The sequence below is a fragment of the Candoia aspera genome, chromosome 6 (genome assembly GCF_035149785.1).
Source record: "Candoia aspera isolate rCanAsp1 chromosome 6, rCanAsp1.hap2, whole genome shotgun sequence".
NCBI classification, from domain to species: domain Eukaryota; kingdom Metazoa; phylum Chordata; class Lepidosauria; order Squamata; family Boidae; genus Candoia; species Candoia aspera.
Window position 1 is genome coordinate 75310639 of NC_086158.1, and position 20126 is coordinate 75330764.

The 20126-nt window shown below is 38.1% G+C and overlaps 1 protein-coding gene across 1 annotated transcript; it reads right to left on the reverse strand.

Moving 5' to 3' along the window:
• Window positions 1-367: 367 nt before the first annotated feature.
• LOC134500252 (lipase member M-like) lies at window positions 368-19601 on the reverse strand. The gene is made up of 9 exons (XM_063307441.1): window positions 19268-19601; window positions 18492-18609; window positions 16498-16696; window positions 7784-7893; window positions 7011-7144; window positions 6318-6458; window positions 5254-5325; window positions 3554-3625; window positions 368-934 (listed from the first exon to the last, which is right to left on the reverse strand). Exons 1-9 carry the CDS (start codon window positions 19385-19387, stop codon window positions 701-703), a joined length of 1200 nt encoding a protein of 399 aa, XP_063163511.1. The 5' UTR covers window positions 19388-19601; the 3' UTR covers window positions 368-700.
• Between the last annotated feature and the right edge of the window lie 525 nt (window positions 19602-20126).

Genomic DNA, 20126 nt, shown 5'->3' on the forward strand with positions numbered 1-20126 from the left:
TTAAATATGAGTGTGTGTTAGTTAATAGCCGTAGTATTATTTTCCTTCAATTTTTTTTTCTTGATTGTATAGTTCTAGTAAATAACATTATTACTTTACTATTGTTTATTTTTGATGTTATGTAAATATATTGAGAGCTCTTCCACCAAAGTCAAATTCCTGGTATGTTTGATCATACTTGGCCAATAAAGTATTGTATAAAAATGCCCTTTTATTTGAAAAGTACAATGGAAAAATGTTCTCTGTCTGGTGTGACAGGTCATCTATTTCTTTGTAGAAATTAAAAAGAATTCAGCAATTCTTGATTTGTTTGTGATCAGCAAATAAACATAAAGCTAGAAGAAACCCCAAGACGATGGACTTTAAATTGATGGACTACTAAAACACAACCATTCATCTAACTAAAAGCTTTGCCCAACTATCGTATATTTTTATTAAATGCCAGCAAACATGAAGGGCATTACTATTGCCAGATGTAAAGCAAAAATGTAGCAAGGGATGGATAAATTCTTTTAATCCCAAAGGATTCTTTAGACTTCCAATAACCTCCACCAAAGAAATAGCATTACGTAAGATTACAAATGTTTCTTCTTCATCTAATTCATCAGCTCAGTTGCATTAAGGCTTCAAAGCAGCCTCAAGGTGTGTTACCAGATTGTCATCATACAACATGCTTTCTCTGTACATCACTGCTGGGGAATTAATGATACCTTTCCATTATCTCAATGATACCCACATACATACGCTCAGTCGCATCGAGTCCCCAAATGAAGTCTAGATGATTCCATTCAGGAATACATCCATGATAAATGAGGTTACTAATCCGTGCTATTAATGCCTCGGAATCTCTTGGGTTCACAAATAAGTCTTCCCCACCAGTCCAGAGTGCAATGGGTATTTTTATGTCTTCTATCTTGTATACAGGAGGAGTCACCTGGGAAGAAAAGCAACAAAACTGAATAATCGGCCAAAAACTGCTCAGGGAGAGATAGAGCAATATATAAAACATTTCAAATTACCACTTTAAAAAAGTCAGTGAGCAAGCAAAGTAATAGGACTTCCTGCTCAGTGCACACACCAACCTGAGATGAAAGGGGGGGGATTGGTGGTGGTTTTTAACCTCGGATGGTTCCCATGGATGTCTGCCTCTAATACATACAGTAGCTGATCAGCTCAGAACCACAGAAAGGGCAGGACATTCTGCCACTGGCCCAAAAGAGAATATTCTGGCTTAAATTAGTCACTTGATGCAATTGCTAATGTAAATGGCTTGGCTGGGCAGGAAAGGTGGTTAGCCTTAGATTCAGGTGGCAACTGTCTTCAGATCAGGGAGGGCAAGAAAGATTTCTCTACATTTACTATCACTTTGATCAAGCTTTTCTTACTCTGGGATTTCTGGTGGGGACGTGGCGGACTGAACAGCTGTGCCCATGGGTTCAGCAGGCAGAGTTGACAATGTGGCATTTTTGGGGGGGCTCAGACAGGTTTTTCCTGAAGCCCGGGTGTGTTTTTCCGGAATAAGGAAAACACCAGGAATCACCTCATCTGTCCTCTGCATGGCTGCTTTCAGCCAGAAGATCACAAACATCGTTCGTGCTCAACTGGTAAGAGCAGCTGGGAGGCTGGGGTGTCACCATTTCCAAGTCATGCTGTAGCCTTAAAAGGACATTAAGATTGGCCACTCCATTTCTATATCACCCAATTTGTATTTCTTTTAAGTACGTATACCCCAAGAGAGGCTGTCTACAGCAAGGAGAAGCAGGTTCTCTTGGTGCTTATCGATATTTCTGGGATTAATTTTTTTTCAATACTTCTTTTTAAGCTCTGGACTTTGTTTTCCATCAAAATATTAATAAGGCCTGAAAGTAAATAATTTTCTCCCTGTTATTATTTTTGTACTAAATTTGAAGATATTAGTATTTTCTTACACATGGAATCAGCTGTTTTGAACTTTCAACTTTCTGCTGCTGCTTTCCCTGGGGAATTGTCTGTTATCTCACTTTCACTTATATAAAAACACATTTTGGAATTCATTCATATCTTCAACTTTTGCTGCTTAAGCTCCTACAGGGTGCCATAATCTACTGCTTGAGACCTTGAGATATGCAGGATTTTAAGCAGACTTTCTTTGATTTCCACCAAGATGTCAAACAGATTTTGTTTAGTCTTACCAAGATTTTATGCAAGGCATACAGGACATTGTGGAAAATACAAGGTCTAAAATGTGTCATCTGGTTGAGGATGTCATGGATGAAACTGAAGAATTTAACAGCAACAGAAATGTCTCCTTTAAGAGTGAGATTGGGACTTCTATTGAAATGCTGGATGAAGACTGAATATTTTATTTATTTATTTAATTTATTTCTATCCTGCCTTTATTATTTTTATAAGTAACTCAAGGCAGTGAACATACCTAATCCTCCTCCTATTTTCCCCTATTTTCAACTCAAATAGCCGAATTGAAGAAATTAAAGGGAGCAATTAAATTGCAAGCTATAAGTGAAATTGATTTTCTGATGGAACATCTTGGAAAAGAAGGGGTTATTATGCATGGGAGGTCTCCTGAAAAGAAGTTGGTGTTTTTGAGAGGGGCAGTTGGGCTGTTTGATTTTTTTAAGAAAAAAGCTCTGTGCATATTGTGAGGATATGTAAATGCTCTGGTTTATTTTGAAGTGGGATAAGGGTTTAAGAATATTTATCTGGATTGTCTGATTTCATTTATCTTCAACAATTTGGATTAAGATTAAGATTATTAAGGTATAATAAAAAATAATAAATGTTTGGTTTTGGGTTTAATATGATTAAGATTATTAAAATTGTTGTATTATCAAGTACAATGGCAGACAATTTATATGTTTTTTAGTCTGATCTTTTTTATAGTAGACAGGAAAGTATAGAATAGTAGTAGGAAGGAAATAATTAAATAAATGTTATCTTTGAGGGGAAGTCGATTAGGATATGGATATATATATATATATACAGTATGTGTATACACACACACACATACATATTGTATGTATGTATGTGTATGCATGTATGTGTGTGTATGTATGTGTATATGTATGTATGTGTATATGTATAAGAGTGTGTGTGTGTGTGTATTCCTTTAATATAATGGGAGGCAACAACTGCATTTAGTGATTTTTATAATGTACCAATGGAATGATTTATAGAAATAATGTGATTTTGGTTTAATATAGAGCAAGGGATTGATCATGGAAAACTGTTGTATATCCTTGCTGTTAAAAGTCAGAATTCACCTCTTTCTGTAATTCTGAAAAATTTCTCTTGTGTTTCTACACTTTTCTAGGTTTTTTTTCCTTTGTAGTTTTTTGTTTTTCTGTAGCTTTCATCTTTGTTTAAACTTAATAAAATTCTTATTTTTTTTTAAAAAGCTTTTCTTTGTTCAACCTCAACCTGCAAAATCTGGAACAAGATCCCAAACAAGCCCTATCATCTATAACACATCTATCAAGGAAACCATTCTGATCCTAAAACCTGCAAATGAGAAACAGCATAAGTATTTTACAAGAAAACTGTTTTATTTTCATACCTGATTGTAGTTCTCCATATTCTTTATCTCGGTGCCATAGTCATATGCTTGAAACTGCTTTTTGTTATAGATCTACAATTAATAATATGTAATTACAGAACTGAACAAAAGTATTACCAGTCCTATCGATAATAACGTAACACCACTGCTCTGCAAGCTGCATTGGCTTCCAGTGTGCTTCCGGGTGCAATTCAGGGTGCTCGTTGTCACCTTTAAAGCCCTTCATGGCTTGGGACGGGGTTACTTATGGGAGCACCTCTCCCCAGTTGTCTCTCCCTGTCCTACCTGATACAGCAGGAGAGGCATGCTCTAGGTACCATCATCTACGGAGTGTTGGCTGGTGGGGCCCAGAAGGGGACTCTTTTCTGCCTTGGTGTCCACCCTTTGGAACATCATCCCCCCAAAGGTAAGATTAGGCCCCATCCCTGCTGGCCTTCTGTGAGACCTTGAAAACCTGGTTTGGTGCCCAAGCCTGTGGCCCTGGGTGTATGACAGAATCCGTCTCCTGGATGTGTTGATAATTGTTTGGATGATGCCCAGCTGCTGTGTGCTTTATTTTTTTATTTTTAAAAAATATATATTTATTTTATTGTAAGCCTCCTGGAATCACATATGTGAGATAGACAACTATATAAATCAAATAAACAAATAGATAAACATATTTCAAAGCAACATTACCCATGCTTCAACCTACCAAAATAAAAGGACAATTTATTCTAATGCAACTAAAACATTAAGTGCTTAGTCCAGGGATAACCCACAGTATAATTCAAGTAGTCACAGTATCTATTTCAACAATTTTATAACAGGCCTGTAACAAAGATCAGCAAGATTATCTCAATATTTCCAATTTATTGCTACAATTATTTCAGTGGAAATACTTGATCTAATTTTTTATAACTTTCCAAAACAGAATTTATGAAGTTTTCTTTTAAAAACCTTCAGATACACTTCTTTGTAGAAAGCGCTGTATTTCAGTATAAGCAACAAAGATTGCAGCATAGGCAGAAAAGCCTGTATGCTAAAACCATATGCTGAATGAGCTGAGTGTAGTTCTAGATATTAGGAATTGCAGATTATTACCCAAAACGTAGAGGCAGTTTCGCGTAACTGTGGCTTAGGTATCTACAATGTCTAAGGTTGCCTTTTCTGATCTAGTGCCCTTCTCCTCAGCCAGATTTTTTGCTTTAATTATTAGTCAGTAATGTTTCTGTTTCACAGTATCAGATTTTTTCAAGCCTAAAATCTTAAATGCCTATACATAAGATTGTATAGTTTCAGACATTCAATTTATTTTCTCCCTTTCTGTCACTTGATAATAATGAATGGTTCACCTTGGGTATAATTGATAAAATATATACATAAGTATATTTGTTTAGTGGGTTTTTTTTTAAGCCATTCTAACTGGTTCTATTTGTATATAGTACTGCTGGTATAATGGGGTGTGTGTGCGTGTGCGTGTGCGTGCACGCACATGTGTTTTATTAGGTTACATTCTAATTATGATTATTAGCCACTAGTGGTAGAAATGTTTAATACATTCACCCATGGCTCCACTGGATCCAGAGTTAGTCATAATTAGAAGAAACTCATACAGAGTAAATCAGTGACTAACAGATCTCTTCTAAGTATGGTTAGATCTGGATCCAAACCATGATGACTAAATACAATATTTCATTAAAAAAATAATAATAACGTACCTGCATCCAATGAACAATATTTTTTACAGATGTTCCAGCAGGAGAATGTGCAACATACATGTCCAAACGGCTCTGAAATAAAATAATTATTCATCATAATTCCCTAATGAATTGCATCTGCTGTATAGCAAGAATTCAGAAAGGTTTTACTGTACATTTGTGGGTCTATCATGTTCTTGAATAGACCTAATACAACTGATGAACACCCCCATCCAGGGTACTCCATAGGAATATGCAGTGCCTATAGATTTAATTTTCATAATTCAACTGGAATTACTATGTTCATTTGTTATATAGTGTAACCTCTTATTCTGAAGCTGAGTGCACATACATGAATAGATAGTTGCTGAGGCCTACAGCCCCTTAGATATCCTAAAACTAGCCAGAAAGACAGAGGGGCAGCTTAGAATGCAGCCCACATGTTTTGCAGTTTTAGTTTTCAAACTCTTCGTATTCCTGCTTGCTGATGTTTAGATACAAGCCATTACTTTTTGGAAGAACCATGATGTTTGACTCTTAAGTGCTATTGGAATGACATTTGGTAAAAATGAATTGGAAACTGCTCAACTCCAATGTAATAAACACAGTTACACCTTCTATTCTAAACCTTTTGCACAAACCAAGTTGTCTTCCAGGAAATCTTGAAATGCAAAGGTTAATCATAAAGCTCAACTTTTTCTTATTTAAAATTTAAGAGAGGCCTTAATCTAGAGGTTGGCAAACTTTTTCTGTAAAGGTCCAGATTCTGTCCCCTTCCCACTGCCTCTGTGGGAGCAGCTGGCAGTTCTGCAGGCTAAGGAGTGCATCAGGCATTGGATGATGCTGGCCCAAAAAGGGCTCCACTGATAGGCCACTGCTGCCCAGGATTCCCTACCCCTATCCCTTGGCTCCGCTCCTCACCCCAGAAGCTCAGCTGAGGGTTTGCTTGGCAATCTGCTGCCCACCCACCCATCCATTCTTAGCTCGTGGGCTGTATAAAAACAGGTGGCAGGCCAGATTTGGCTTGTGGGCCATAGTTTGCCTTAATCCAAGAAAACGTCTGACCCAGTTTTCCTTATACATACCATGTTGACATTGGGGGTGTTATAACCAACTATAGAAGACATAATACGTTCACAGAATTCAGGTTGAGCATAACAGAACTCAACTATTAGCTTCCTCAGAATAGTATGATACTGGAAGATTCCTTTGTAGCCATACATCTTCTGAAATATATTAATTAATCCAGTAATTAATCCATTAATTAATTGCAACTGACTGCAACAAAGCCAAATCAAATATCATCCCAACCCCACCTCCGTTGTAAAAGCCCAGCCTGTTTCTCTCCTACTTTAAGAAGAAACTCCTTAGATCAGAGACACATAAACTGGATCTTTGCATGGTACATGTGGATTGAAATTCCAAGAGGTGGACAAGAAAGAACAAAAATTCGCTTACTTTAGGCTATAATTATTTAAAGTAGATTAATGAAACACAGGTAATACGTGTACACGAAACTGTACAATGATTTTTAATGATTTAATTAATTAATTAATTAAGTAAGTAATGATTAATGATTTTTTTTCCTGAAAAAACCTTTGCCAATTCTGAAGTTTTGGGAGGGAGGTGCTATCCCTGTCTTTGAGATGAATATTGAAGAGGGTAGGATCACGGCCCTCTCTTTCAAGCTTTGCCCAGGTTTCATTACTTTATGGTTACTTTCTTTGGGATAATGCACATGATTGGATTATGCATTAACAGAACCTAAAAGGACTTACATGAAACGTTATATAAGGTTTCATTAATTTTAATACAGGACTTGCAGCAAATGTTACTGTGGTTACAGGTGCCAGTCCGAAGAAGACCTTGATTCTTTTAGCCAGTTCTGGCCAAGAAGAGAATGAGATGAAACCTGAAGAAATAAAAGATTTTGTAAAGAAACCGGACCTCTTCAACTGTTTAGGAGAGCAAAGCTTTACTCTAAAAAGCTGTATTTTCTTCCTTGCTCCTGTATTTCTGCAGGGTTCTGTATCAGTAATTGTATATCCATACACAATGCATGGAAGAAAATGCATCTTTGCTTTGCAATCAAACAGCTGGGTTGCATGATGAGAGTGTGATAGGGAGGAGGGAGATATATCTATTTCCTGTTCTCATGTTTACAATGGGAAGATGCATAACATGGTGCAGGAATCCACAACTTTCACTGATCAGCCAGAAGAAACAAGCTGAAACAGAAGGCTATCACTTCATGCTAGAGCACACTGTTTACATCCAAAAGTCCTAGGCTTATCTGCATGTAGGGCTTGGAAAGGCCAATTGCAGAAAACTGTTACGGAGGAAGGGCTGGGTTTGATGAGCCAAGCATTTTAAAATGGTTCATGATGAATAAGGACTCAGAAGTTGAGTTGTTCAATTCTTCCTGACTTGGCCTCCATAAAATACCAGGAGACATGCATTCTCAAACTGTACACACAATTGTAATGCGCGGACTGTATTCAATAGTTTTCCCCCATTCATCCCTACTCCCAGTTTTGCTTATGTAACCTACCAGTACTTGCGCCTTCTGAATGGCCCACATAGTATAGCTGCTGCTGTTTGGTTTTGTTCAAGATAAAGTATACAACTGCTGGAATATCATAGTATCCCATCTCATGAAAACTAGGAAGAAACAAAACAAACACATTGTTTTATAAATGTCAACCCAGGCCATCTCGCTCAGAAATTAGCTCAATTCGTCAGATGGAAAGGAGCACAGGATGAAAAACATGAAAGCATTGGTGTAAGTGTGAGAATGCCTCCATCAGGATCTTAGAAGAGGGAAACCAAGGTAAGTTTTTGGGAAATCTTAGGAGAAGATAATATGATACAAGGCTACAGACCTTGCTGAACTAGTCCTAATACCCTCTGCCCAGAACCTAATCTAGACTAATCTTGGAACCACCCAGTTCACTGAGACTCACTAGATTGGATATAATTAAAGTGCTTGTTGGCAGGGTTGAAAACCTACCCAAGACTCACCGAACACACATGGCTGACCTTGCAGCCAGAGCAAGCTGAGAAAGCAAATTGCAATGTTTCAGAGTCTTTTTGAAAGCTAGGCAAAGCCAAACAACAGCAAACTGTTCTTCCTGCCCAATGGAAAATCATGAATTTTGGCTCCTTTGGAAGTGACATCCATCATGGTATCTGCCCCAGATAATGTCTCACAAATATTAAAAAATTATAATTGGAGGGCCACAAATAAAAATTTGGATGGCATGCATTCTTATGGTATGATAAAGCCAGAATTTAATAATCATCACATTAGGATAGCCCTATTAAAGGCTTGGGATAGATATAAATCTAGATTGATGCCAAATATGCCATTATGGATATCGCCACAAGAAGCTTTTGTGAGAAAGGAAATTATTGAAACAACAAGATGGTTAAGATATAAGGACATATTAAAGTATGAAGGAGATAACTCTGTAATTAAGACAAGGGATAAATTAGAAGCAGAAGGTTATACTTGTCATTGGTTTACATAAATACAAATAGTAGAGCAGTTTAAATTAGATAAAAAGAGGTATAAATTTGTAAAGGAAATAACATGGATGGGAAACCTAGCAAACTTGAAAGAAGACCGTATTATAGCAAAATTATATAAAATATTATTACAGTTAAAATTAGAAGATGAACTAGTCAAAGACTTTATGATCAAATGGGCCAAAATCTTTGGCTATAATATTATGTTGGATCAATGGGAAAGAATGTGGACTAGGGGATTAAAATCTACATTGAATTATAATTTAAAAGAAAATTTCTACAAAATGATGTATCATTGGTACATAACACCAGATAAATTATTGAGAAAGTTTAAAAACATTTCAAATAATTGTTGGAAATGTTTGCAAGTGAAAGGAACATTCTATCACCTATGGTGGACTTGCAAGAAGGCCAAGAAATTTTGGAATACGGAAATTTTGAAAGTAAACATAATAATAAAACTGGAATTATATTTATTGGGACTAATGGAAGAGGACTTAGAAAACAGCCATGGCAAGCTTTTATTATATACAATTATTACTGCGAGAATCCTATATGCCCAATGGTGGAAAGAGGTATATACACCAATGATAGAAGAGTGGACTATTAAAACAATGGACTTAGCCCAATTGGGAAAGCTGACAGATTTGATGAAGGACAAAAATTTGGCTGAATTTACGAAAATATGGCAACCATTTCTTGATTAAATTATCAATAAGGAATAAAACAATGTAATGATGGTAGGTTTTACAGTTTAAATGATTAATTATATAGAATAGGGGTAGGTAGATAAAATAAAGACAAGACATTAGGATTTGTTGTTGTTTATTTGTCTAGTCGCTTCCGACTCTTCGTGACTTCAGGGACCAGCCCAAGCCAGAGCTTCCTGTCGGTCGTCAACACCCTCAGCTCCCCCAGGGACAAGTCCGTCACCTCTAGAATATCATCCATCCATCTTGCCCTTGGTTAGCCCCTCTTCCTTTTGCCTTCCACTCTCCCTAGCATCAACATCTTCTCCAGGCTGTCCTGTCTTCTCATTATGTGGCCAAAGTATTTCAGTTTTGCCTTTAATATCATTCCCTCAAGTGAGCAGTCTGGCTTTATATCCTGGAGGATGGACTGGTTTGATCTTCTTGCAGTCCAAGGCACTCTCAGAATTTTCCTCCAACACCACAGTTCAAAAGCATCGATCTTCCTTCTCTCAGCCCTCCTTATGGTCCAGCTCTCGCAGCCATATGTTACTGCTGGGAACACCATTGCTTTAACTATGCGGACCTTTGTTGTCCTTTTGATGTCTCTGCTCTTAACTATTTTATTGAGATTTGTCATTGCTCTTCTCCCAAGGATTAAGCATCTTCGGATTTCCTGACTGCAGTCAGCATCTGCAGTAATCTTTGCACCTAGAAATACAAAGCCTTTCACTGCTTCTACATTTTCTCCCTCTGTTTGCCAGTTATCAATCAAGCTGGTTGCCATACTCCTGGTTTTTTTGAGGTTTAGCTGCAAGCCAGCTTTTGCACTTTCTTCTTTCACCTTCATCATAAGGCATCTCAGTTCCTCTTTGCTTTCAGCCATCAAAGTGGTATCATCTGCATATCTGAGATTGTTAATGTTTCTTCCAGAGATTTTAACTCCAGCCTTGGATTCCTCAAGCCCAGCTTGTTGCATGATGTGTTCTGCATACAAGTTGAATAGGTAGGGTGAGAGTATACAGCCCTGCCGTACTCCTTTCCCAATCTTAAACCAGTCCGTTGTTCCGTGGTCTGTTCTTACTGTTGCTACTTGGTCGTTATACAGATTCTTCAGGAGGCATACAAGATGACTTGGTATCCCCATACCACTAAGACCTTGCCACAATTTGTTCTGGTCCACACAGTCAAAGGCTTTAGAATAGTCAATAAAACAGAAATAGATGTTTTTCTGAAACTCCCTGGCTTTTTCCATTATCCAGCGGATATTGGCAATTTGGTCTCTAGTTCCTCTGCCTTTTCTAAACCCAGCTTGTACATCTGGCAATTCTTGCTCCATGAACTGCTGAAGTCTACCTTGCAGGATCTTGAGCATTACCTTACTGGCATGTGAAATGAGTGCCACTGTTCGATAGTTTGAACATTCTTTAGTGTTCCCCTTTTTTGGTATGGGGATATAAGTTGATTTTTTCCAGTCTGATGGCCATTCTTGTGTTTTCCAAATTTGCTGGCATATAGCATGCATTACCTTGACAGCATCATCTTGCAAGATTTTGAACAGTTCAGCTGGGATGCCATCATCTCCTGCTGCCTTGTTATTAGCAATGTGTCATGTCCCCGTTGCAAGGCCTATGGGCATCACAACAGGGAACATGCACATTAGGTAAAAGGAAGGGATAACCATAATCCTTAAATCACCAGGGCATCCACTAAGCACCCACGTTTAGAAGGAAATCTACGATACAATAGGTAAGCACCACAGACACCCATCGAGAGACAGGAAAACCAATGCACCATTCCCCCAGGGACACATTCACACATCCCACACAATAGGAGCGCCCATCAAACAGAATTTAACACCTAAACGAAAGATCGAGGAAACATCTCCCCATTTCCCCAGGGGACGCATCTGGTCCGGACGAAGGCAGGGAGACAAAGAAGATCGGAGGAATCACCCATCAACTAACCCATCATGGCCTCAAGCACCCATCTGGTCCTGGCTCGAGGGTGGAGAAGCACAACGTCTGCCAACAAAGTATAAACAGGGCAACCTGTCACCCCATAAGGATTCCCGTCTTTCGCTCTGCATGCATTCCGTTTCAATAAAGGCAGAAATCCTTAGACCCTCTAAGTGAGTCTGTGTTTTATTTGAAGCGTGGCTGCCCTGACACAATGCTTCTTAAGGCCCACTCAACCTCACTCTTCAGGATGTCCGGCTCTAGCTCACTGACAACACCGTCAAAGCTATCCCCAATATTGTTATCCTTCCTATACAGGTCTTCTGTATATTCTTGCCACCTTTTCTTGATCTCTTCTTCTTCTGTTAGGTCCTTGCCATCTTTGTTTTTGATCATACCCATTTTGGCCTGGAATTTACCTCCGATGTTTCTAATTTTCTGGAAGAGGTCTCTTGTCCTTCCTATTCTATTGTCTTCTTCCACTTCCGCGCATTGCTTGTTTAAAAATAATTCCTTATTTCTTCTGGCTAACCTCTGGAATTTTGCATTTAATTGGGCATATCTCCCCCTATCACTGTTGCCTTTTGCTTTCCTTCTTTCTTGGGCTACTTCTAGTGCCTCAGCAGACAGCCATTTTGCCTTCTTGGTTTTCCCTTTCTTTGGGATGTATTTTGTTGCCGCCTCCTGAACAATGTTGTGAACTTCTGTCCAGAGTTCTTCCGGGACCCTATCTACTAAGTCTAGTCCCTTAAATCTATTCTTCACCTCCACTGCATATTCCTTAGGAATATTAGTGAGCTCATATCTAGCTGATCTGTGGGTCTTCCCTAATCTCTTTAGTCTGATCCTAAATTGTGCAAGAAGAAGTTCGTGATCTGAACTACAGTCAGCTCCAGGCCTTGTTTTTACCGATTGTACAGATGTCCGCCACCTTTGGCTGCAAAGGATGTAGTCAATCTGATTTCGGTGTTGTCCATCTGGGGAAGTCCATGTATAAAGCCGTCTCTTAGGTTGTTGGAAGAGAGTGTTTGTTATGCAGAGTGAGTTGTCTTGGCAAAATTCTATCAGCCTATGTCCTGCTTCATTTTGTTCTCCCAGGCCATGCTTACCTGTAATTCCAGGTGTCATTTGACTGCCCACCTTAGCATTCCAGTCTCCTGCGATGAAAATAACATCTCTTTTAGGCGTGTTGTCCAGTAGGTGCTGCAGAACCTCATAGAATTGCTCTACTTCAGCTTCTTCAGCATCTGTGGTTGGGCCGTATATTTGGATCACTGTGATGTTAGATGGCTTGCCCTGAATTCGAATTGAGATCATTCTGTCGTTTTTTGGATTGTATCCAAGCACTGCTTTAGCCACTTTACTATTAATTATGAAGACTACTCCATTTCTTCTGTGGTCCTCTTGTCCACAGTAGTAGATCTGATAGTCATTTGATGTGAAGTGGCCCATTCCAGTCCATTTCAGTTCACTGACGCCCAAAATGTCTATCTTTAATCTTGACATCTCACCAATAACCACATACAATTTGCCCTGGCTCATAGATCTTACATTCCAGGTTCCAATGGTGTGTTGATCCTTAGAACATCGGATTCGCCGTTCACCACCAGCATCGTCGGCTGCTAGCCGTCCTTTCGGCTTTGAGCTAGCTGTGTCATCACATCTGGGGCTAGTTGAACTCATCCTCTGTTCCTCCCCAGTAGCATTTTGACCATCTTCCAACCTGGGGCTCTCATCTTCGAATGGTATACCGACATATCTCTGGTTGTACTGATCCATTTAGTTTTCATGGGAAGAATACTGGGGTGGGTTGCCATTACCTTCCCCAGGGATCGCATTTAGTCTGACCTCTCTGTCACGACCTTCCCGTCTTGGGTGGCCCTTCACGGTTTAGCTCATGGCATCACTGAGGTGCTCAAGCTCCAGCACCACGACAAGGTAACGATCCTTTGCTGAGGAAGACGTTAGGATATCATAGTTAATAATATAGTCACAATTATGATAGTCGGAAACCATTTATTTGTGAAGATTGATTTTTTGGTTCGTTAGTGTTTGATGTATGTGTTATATGTATGTAATTCTGTATGTGTAATATGTTTGTTTTTGTATTCTGTTTTTGTTTTAAGACAAAATATATAAAAGGATTAAAAAAAAACAAATATTGAAAAATTATGAATGATTTAAATGTGCAAACCCAGGTGCAGATGAATTGTATAACTTACTATTTTTTTATTTTATATAGCCACCCATCTCAGATCAGTGACTCTGGGCGGCTAACAATAATTTTAAAAAAAGCCAGTCAAACAATTAAAGCAATACAGAAAATTAAATATAAATACAGCCAAGAAATCTTAAAATCTGTTGATGCCAGCACAACAATGAAAAGGGCCCTTCACACACTCGGGGCTCCAGGCAAATATGTTAACATTACTCAGGCTCAGACTTCCAGTGGGAAATGGCTGATTGGCCAGCTGTGTCTGCAAGATCCGCGGGCAGAACTGGCATTGTGGCAGTCTTTTTGGGCTTAGGCTGGTTTCTCCTGAAGATCAGGATCATTTTTCCAGAGTAAGGAAAAGAATCGGAATCATCCCATCTGTCCTCTGGATGGTGAATTGAGGCCAGGAGTTCATAAACAGCACCTGCGATCAACTGGTAAAAGTTGATCGTTATCACTTCCAAGCCGTGTTGCATCTTAAAGGGACATTAAGTCCAGCCATCCCATTTCTAAAGCACTCAATTTATATATTTTTAAAGCATTTTACCCTAAGAGAGGCTTTCTACATTAAAAAGAAAATGATCTCTCTTGGTGCCTATCATTTTTGTGAAAAAAAAAATTTTTTTTTTGAAGCTTTGGACTCTGATTTTCATCTGATACTAAGGAGGGTTGAGAATATATTATCATCTCCCTGTTGTTGTTGTTGTTGTTATTATTGTGCTAATTTTTGAAATAGTAACATATGGCCGCGAGAGCTGGACCATAAGGAAGGCTGAGAGAAGGAAGATCGATGCTTTGGAACTGTGGTGTTGGAGGAAAATTCTGAGAGTGCCTTGGACTGCAAGAAGATCAAACCAGTCCATCCTCCAGGAAATAAAGCCAGACTGCTCACTTGAGGGAATGATATTAAAGGCAAAACTGAAATACTTTGGCCACATAATGAGAAGACAGGACACCCTGGAGAAGATGCTGAAGCTAGGGAGAGTGGAAGGCAAAAGGAAGAGGGGCCGACCAAGGGCAAGGTGGATGGATGATATTCTAGAGGTGATGGATTCATGCCTGGGGGAGCTGGGGGTGTTGACGACTGACAGGAAGCTCTGGCGTGGGCTGGTCCATGAAGTCACGAAGAGTCGGAAGCGACTAAACGAATAAACAACAATTTTTTTGAAAATTTCTACATTTTTCTTACATGCTGAATCTGTCGTTCTGAACTTTTATTTTCCTGCCCTTACTTTCTCTGGGAATTGTCTGGTATCTTATCTTAACTCAGTTCAGTAATTTTCCATTGACTTTCACTCTGGCCAATTAAGTCTCTAGGGGGCACCATAATCTACTGCTTCAGAAATGGAGGATCTTAGCCAGGCTTTCTCTGATCTTGGCTGAGACATCAAAGCAGAGGTGAAGCAGATTCTTTCAGATTTCTGCCAAGTTATTCTGCAAGATATTCAGAGCATTGTGGCAAATATGTGATCTGAAATGTGCCATCTGGTGGGTAATGTTTTGGATGAATCTGAAGAATCTAACAGCCATGCAAATGCTTCTCCCAAGAAAGAGAATGGCTTCTGTTGCAATTCTGAATGAAATTGGCAATTCTGAAGGGAAGAATTTAAATGGGGAAATTAAGCTACAGGACATGAGTGACTTTGACTTTCTGATGGAATGTTATGGGAAAGAAGGGGTTATTATGTATTAGAAGTTTTTTGAAGAGAGGTCTGTGTCTGTGTGGGGAGCAGTTGGACTGCTTGATTTCTGTAAAAAGATAGTTTTATGCCTGTTATGGGGATATGTAAATGTTTTGGTTTATTTTGATGTGGGTTAAGGGACTAAAAATATTCATATGGATGGTCTTCTGGCTTTGGATGATTTTATTTTTTGTTAATGATTGGGATTATGATTATTAAGGGTTTTTTTAATTTATGTTTTTTGTATTCATGTTTTCTTATTATTAATTACAATGGTAGACAATTTATATGCTGCTTTATTTTTGATTTTTATTACAGTAGACAGGAATGTATAGAATAGTCGTAGGAAGGGAATAATTAAGTGTTATTTTAGGGAGGGGGATGTTAGGTGATTTATATATACAGTATATATATATTTCTTTTAATATAAAAGGAGGAAGCAATGATATTTAGTGATTTATAAGGGGTTGAATTTTAGAAATAATGTGATTTTGGTTTAATATACAGTAAGGGATTGATTATGGAATAACACTGTATATCCTTGATGTTTAAAGTCAGAAGTCATTTCTTTCTGTAATCTATACAAAATTTTTCTCCTGAGTTTTCACAACTTTTTAAAAGTTTTTTTTGTAGTTTTTTGTTTTCCTGTATCTTTTATCTTTCTCTGAAATTTAATAAAGTTCTTCAAAAAAACATCACTCAAGCTCCTCACACTAGATACTGTAAGTATCAAAAGAACTTTCTCTTCATGTCCTCTTCTGGACCTGTTCTTAGAGTTCTCTGCAAGCAACCACTGTCCGTGTGATAAGGGAGTTTATATATTGTTCTGAGGGAGGAATTGGGATGAGCTTAGAAGAATGAAACCCCAGAGATCAGCTTTCATCCCTAATTATATCTTTTTTTTTTTCTTTTCTTTTTGCTGCCTTCAACTCAGTCTTGACTCCCGGAGGCTGCCTGGACAGGTTCCTGCAGGTTTCTAGGCAAGATTTCAGAAGAGGTTTGCCATTGCTGCTTCCTAGGGCTGAGAGAGACTGACTAGCACAAGGACACCCAGCTGGCTTTGGGCCTAAGGCAGGACTAGAACTCATGGTCTCCCTAGCCTGATGCCTTAACCACTACACCAAGCTGGCTCCTGGTTCTATCTTACTTAAACTCATAATTAAGCATCTGCTATCCCTTTTAGTTTTTCTTACCTAAATCTCCAGAATTCTTGCTGCCATGTCTTCAGTGACTTATGATGTGAAGACCAGGTGTTTCCTCTGCTATTTCCAATCCAAACATCATAACCATTATCTGCTAATATGAAACCAAAACTGTTGTTCGGCTGGTTAGAAATCCAGTGGGAACCATCTCCAAGGAGAGCATGTTGCAAAAACACAACAGGTCGTGTGCCTGTAAAATAAGAAGAGATCCTTTGTTAATGAGCCAGATTGCTGGAGATAGCAAAACAACTGAAGTATTAGTTACAAATCTATTTTGCAAAGAAACAAAATTTATGGTATATTGCTAATAATCTCTTATTACAAATGTCAAGCTGGGTAGAATGAAAACATGAACATTTGTGATTAACTCCATAGAATTTAGGAACTGAGCTTTTATTGATTCAATGGACCTACTCTAAACATGTCCACATCAGTTCCATTGTCTCCAACAGCATTATGATTTATTCCCAACAGCACCATGATATATTCTTCAATTCTAGACCATTATATACAGAGGTTGTAGAACTTTTTTTTAAAAAAGTATCTAGACTGCTTACCCTATTGGGTAATCAATTCTCTATGATCTACAATACCTCAAGATTTCTCAGTATACCCTCAAATTGAGGATCTATTCTCCTCAATCTTTCAAGACTCAACCTACTTATATTTTGTATTGGCCTACTAAGCAGGTCTAACAGCTAATATTTTTTCCAATGCTTCTTAAATGGGATTCTTCTTTAAAAGTTTTTTTTTAAAAATCATCACTGTTTATTTTAAAACATTTCATGAGAAGTCTCCATTGGACATCCTTTTAATAGTACAATTCTACAGATGTCTTCTTAGGAGGCTGTTTTCCTATATTCAAGTGGCCTTTTTCCATAGTAAATGATATAGGATTTCAGCTAAAATCAAAGTAAAAAGACTTCAGCAGTTAGAATTCAAATTGGAGAGATATTAATTTGGTTAGAAGCAGCATCTAACAATTAATATGGATTTAGTTGTAAAGCTCTAGTATAGTTGTAGTATAATTAAAGTTCTCATTCTGGGTTGTATTTAGGTGTTTTTGTTCTTGTTGGCTTTAGTTTCTTTCTTACAACTTCTGTTGTGATTATTTGTCACAGTAGTTTGCTATTTTATTTTGTTTTTCAATCTTTTTATTGAAGGAAGGAATGTAAAAGTCCTTCTCAAAGTCTCAATCACTCAATTAGTCAATCAATCAGTCTCTTAGCTTTTAGGTCCTTCAAGGCCTTTTGAATATCCCCCTTTCTAGGATATTGAAAGGAGGAGGAGCGTACAGTACAATTCCTTGGAACACCCAATAGAAATGTCACTGTATCAGACTCCACAACCAAATGATTGAAGAATTGTCTGATCGTGCTTGTCTGCCATGATGAGTCAATGCATGTCAAGAACCAGGAAGAAGGGTGGAATGGAAAAGAGTGTGAAACCTTGTTGTTTGGGATAGAAGGGGGGAGTCAAGGTCATATTACAAGAGACAGCACAGATGTATGTGCCTGGCATGGCTAACCATTAGAAATTAGGTGGGAAATTGATAGGAGGGGGGAGGGGGGTGCTGGAAAGTTTTATTTAGCTTGTTTAGGCGGGAAGTTTCCGATCGCAGCTTTTCTTCTGATCTGTACGCTACTCTCAATAAATCTGAATTCTGCATATTCTAATTGTGCATGAGTCAGATAATTTTGGGACCTAAAGTGTAATTTCTTACACACTGTTCATTCTTAAATTATCACATTTCATTCTGCAGAGACATATAATTCCACTTGGATTACTGAAAAGTATTCTCAGCCATGTTCTATACAGAATGTTGCACAAGGCCATCTAGGTTGGATGAAACTAGAATGGTACAGCACTTCAGATCTAAAGACAAAAAGGTGCTTCAGAAGGTGTGAAGTGGAAAGGTAGCCCCTGTTTGCCATTTCTTAAACCAGACTGCCACTGGATGCCATTTGACCTGCCCATGGTCTTACCTTTATTTGCCCCATCATATCTTCCATGTGGTATTCTGTAGATGGTAAGTATATATCCATCTTTTGTCTCAACATGATATTCCTCACTTGGATAGTTATGAAAATGGATAATCTCACTCTATAGAGAGAAAAAACTAGAGAAGACTTATTTGGAGATATATTTTCTGAACATAAATGGGAAAACAAGAAGATGAATACTGAAGAAAGCTCAGGAATATTCCACTTTCGTGGCCTCCAACATCAAGTTAGCTGCCAAAATATAGACCTTCCAAAGGTGGTGGAACATAGGCAAGATCAGATTTATTTGCTAAGGATCCATTCCCAAAGTCAACTGAATGAAAAGCTGGTGTTTTAAGGACACTGATACACTTTTGAAATACTTTGAATTGATCGAACTTGGACAAAAGTAAATAATAATAGCTATTTCTTTTCATTGTGAGAGTTGAGAATCCTAAATACCGTCAATATATTTTGTATGGAATATCTGTCTAGCACAAAAAGTAACATATGTATCATAACCATCTTTAGATAATTTTCAGGTTATCTGCCTGAAAATTATTATGTGATCTGCCCTTTTTATATTGTTTAAAATACCATTCACATTAAATAAATATTTCTACATCAGACTGGAGTACTACAATGAATAATTCTTTGAAAGCTATGGAAGAGGCAGTATCTGAAAAAGCCTGGATTGGGCAGTGTTGCCCCCTTTGCATCTCCTTTATGTTCCTGGCTCCACCTATCACAACACAATAGTCAAAATGAATTTAACTTACAATATTGAGAAAGCACTCAGGATCCACTTTATATCTAGTGTTATGTCTTTCTGAAGTTTTCAGTTCTTCCAAGTTGACCATTCCTTGGCATAAACATGCCATTATTATGAAAGTCCTCATCTTCAACCTGTATGAAGCAATTCAGCCACTGATTAACATTTATAAACATGAGCTTCCTGCAGATACAAAGCACCATTAGCCCTGAAATATCTTCTGCTATCTGTAGCCTTAACCAGAAAGGGGCAATTGAGCAGCCATAAAACTCTGAAGGGAATGGGAATGAGCAGACACTAATTAGAAAATGGCTTCAGTCTGAATGTGTGCTGAAAACTAATTAAAGTCGCTTCAACAGTGGATTAAAGGAGTAGGTGGCCAAGTATCTGCCTCAAGATTAAACAACAGGGATACATACTGGCTAGGATATGTATCTCTTTCTCATGTTTCTGTGTTATCTGATTTGTTCAACCCATTCCACCTCCAATTTGAATTAAATGGTATGAAAAAGGACCCAAGGATGACCTTTCCAACCAATCAAAGGTAGTTGTAGCTCAGCTTCCCCTTTTGATTCCCAACTGTTGAATTTTTGCCGAAGGATATTTGCATTCCATAATCTTAACCATGGGCTGTGCTGAATGGTGCCTATGAGTGAGGAATTTCAAAGCATTTGTAGGACAATAGACAATATTTTAGTTAAGTTTTTCTTAGCCACTACACCAAGCTGGCTTGACTCAAAAGATATGGCAATATTTTGGCATTTGATGAATGGCAGATTGAACACAAGATCACCTTCCTTGGATTCTATAATTCCATAATCACAGTGAGAAATTTATTTCACTGACATTTTTAATAAAACTCAACT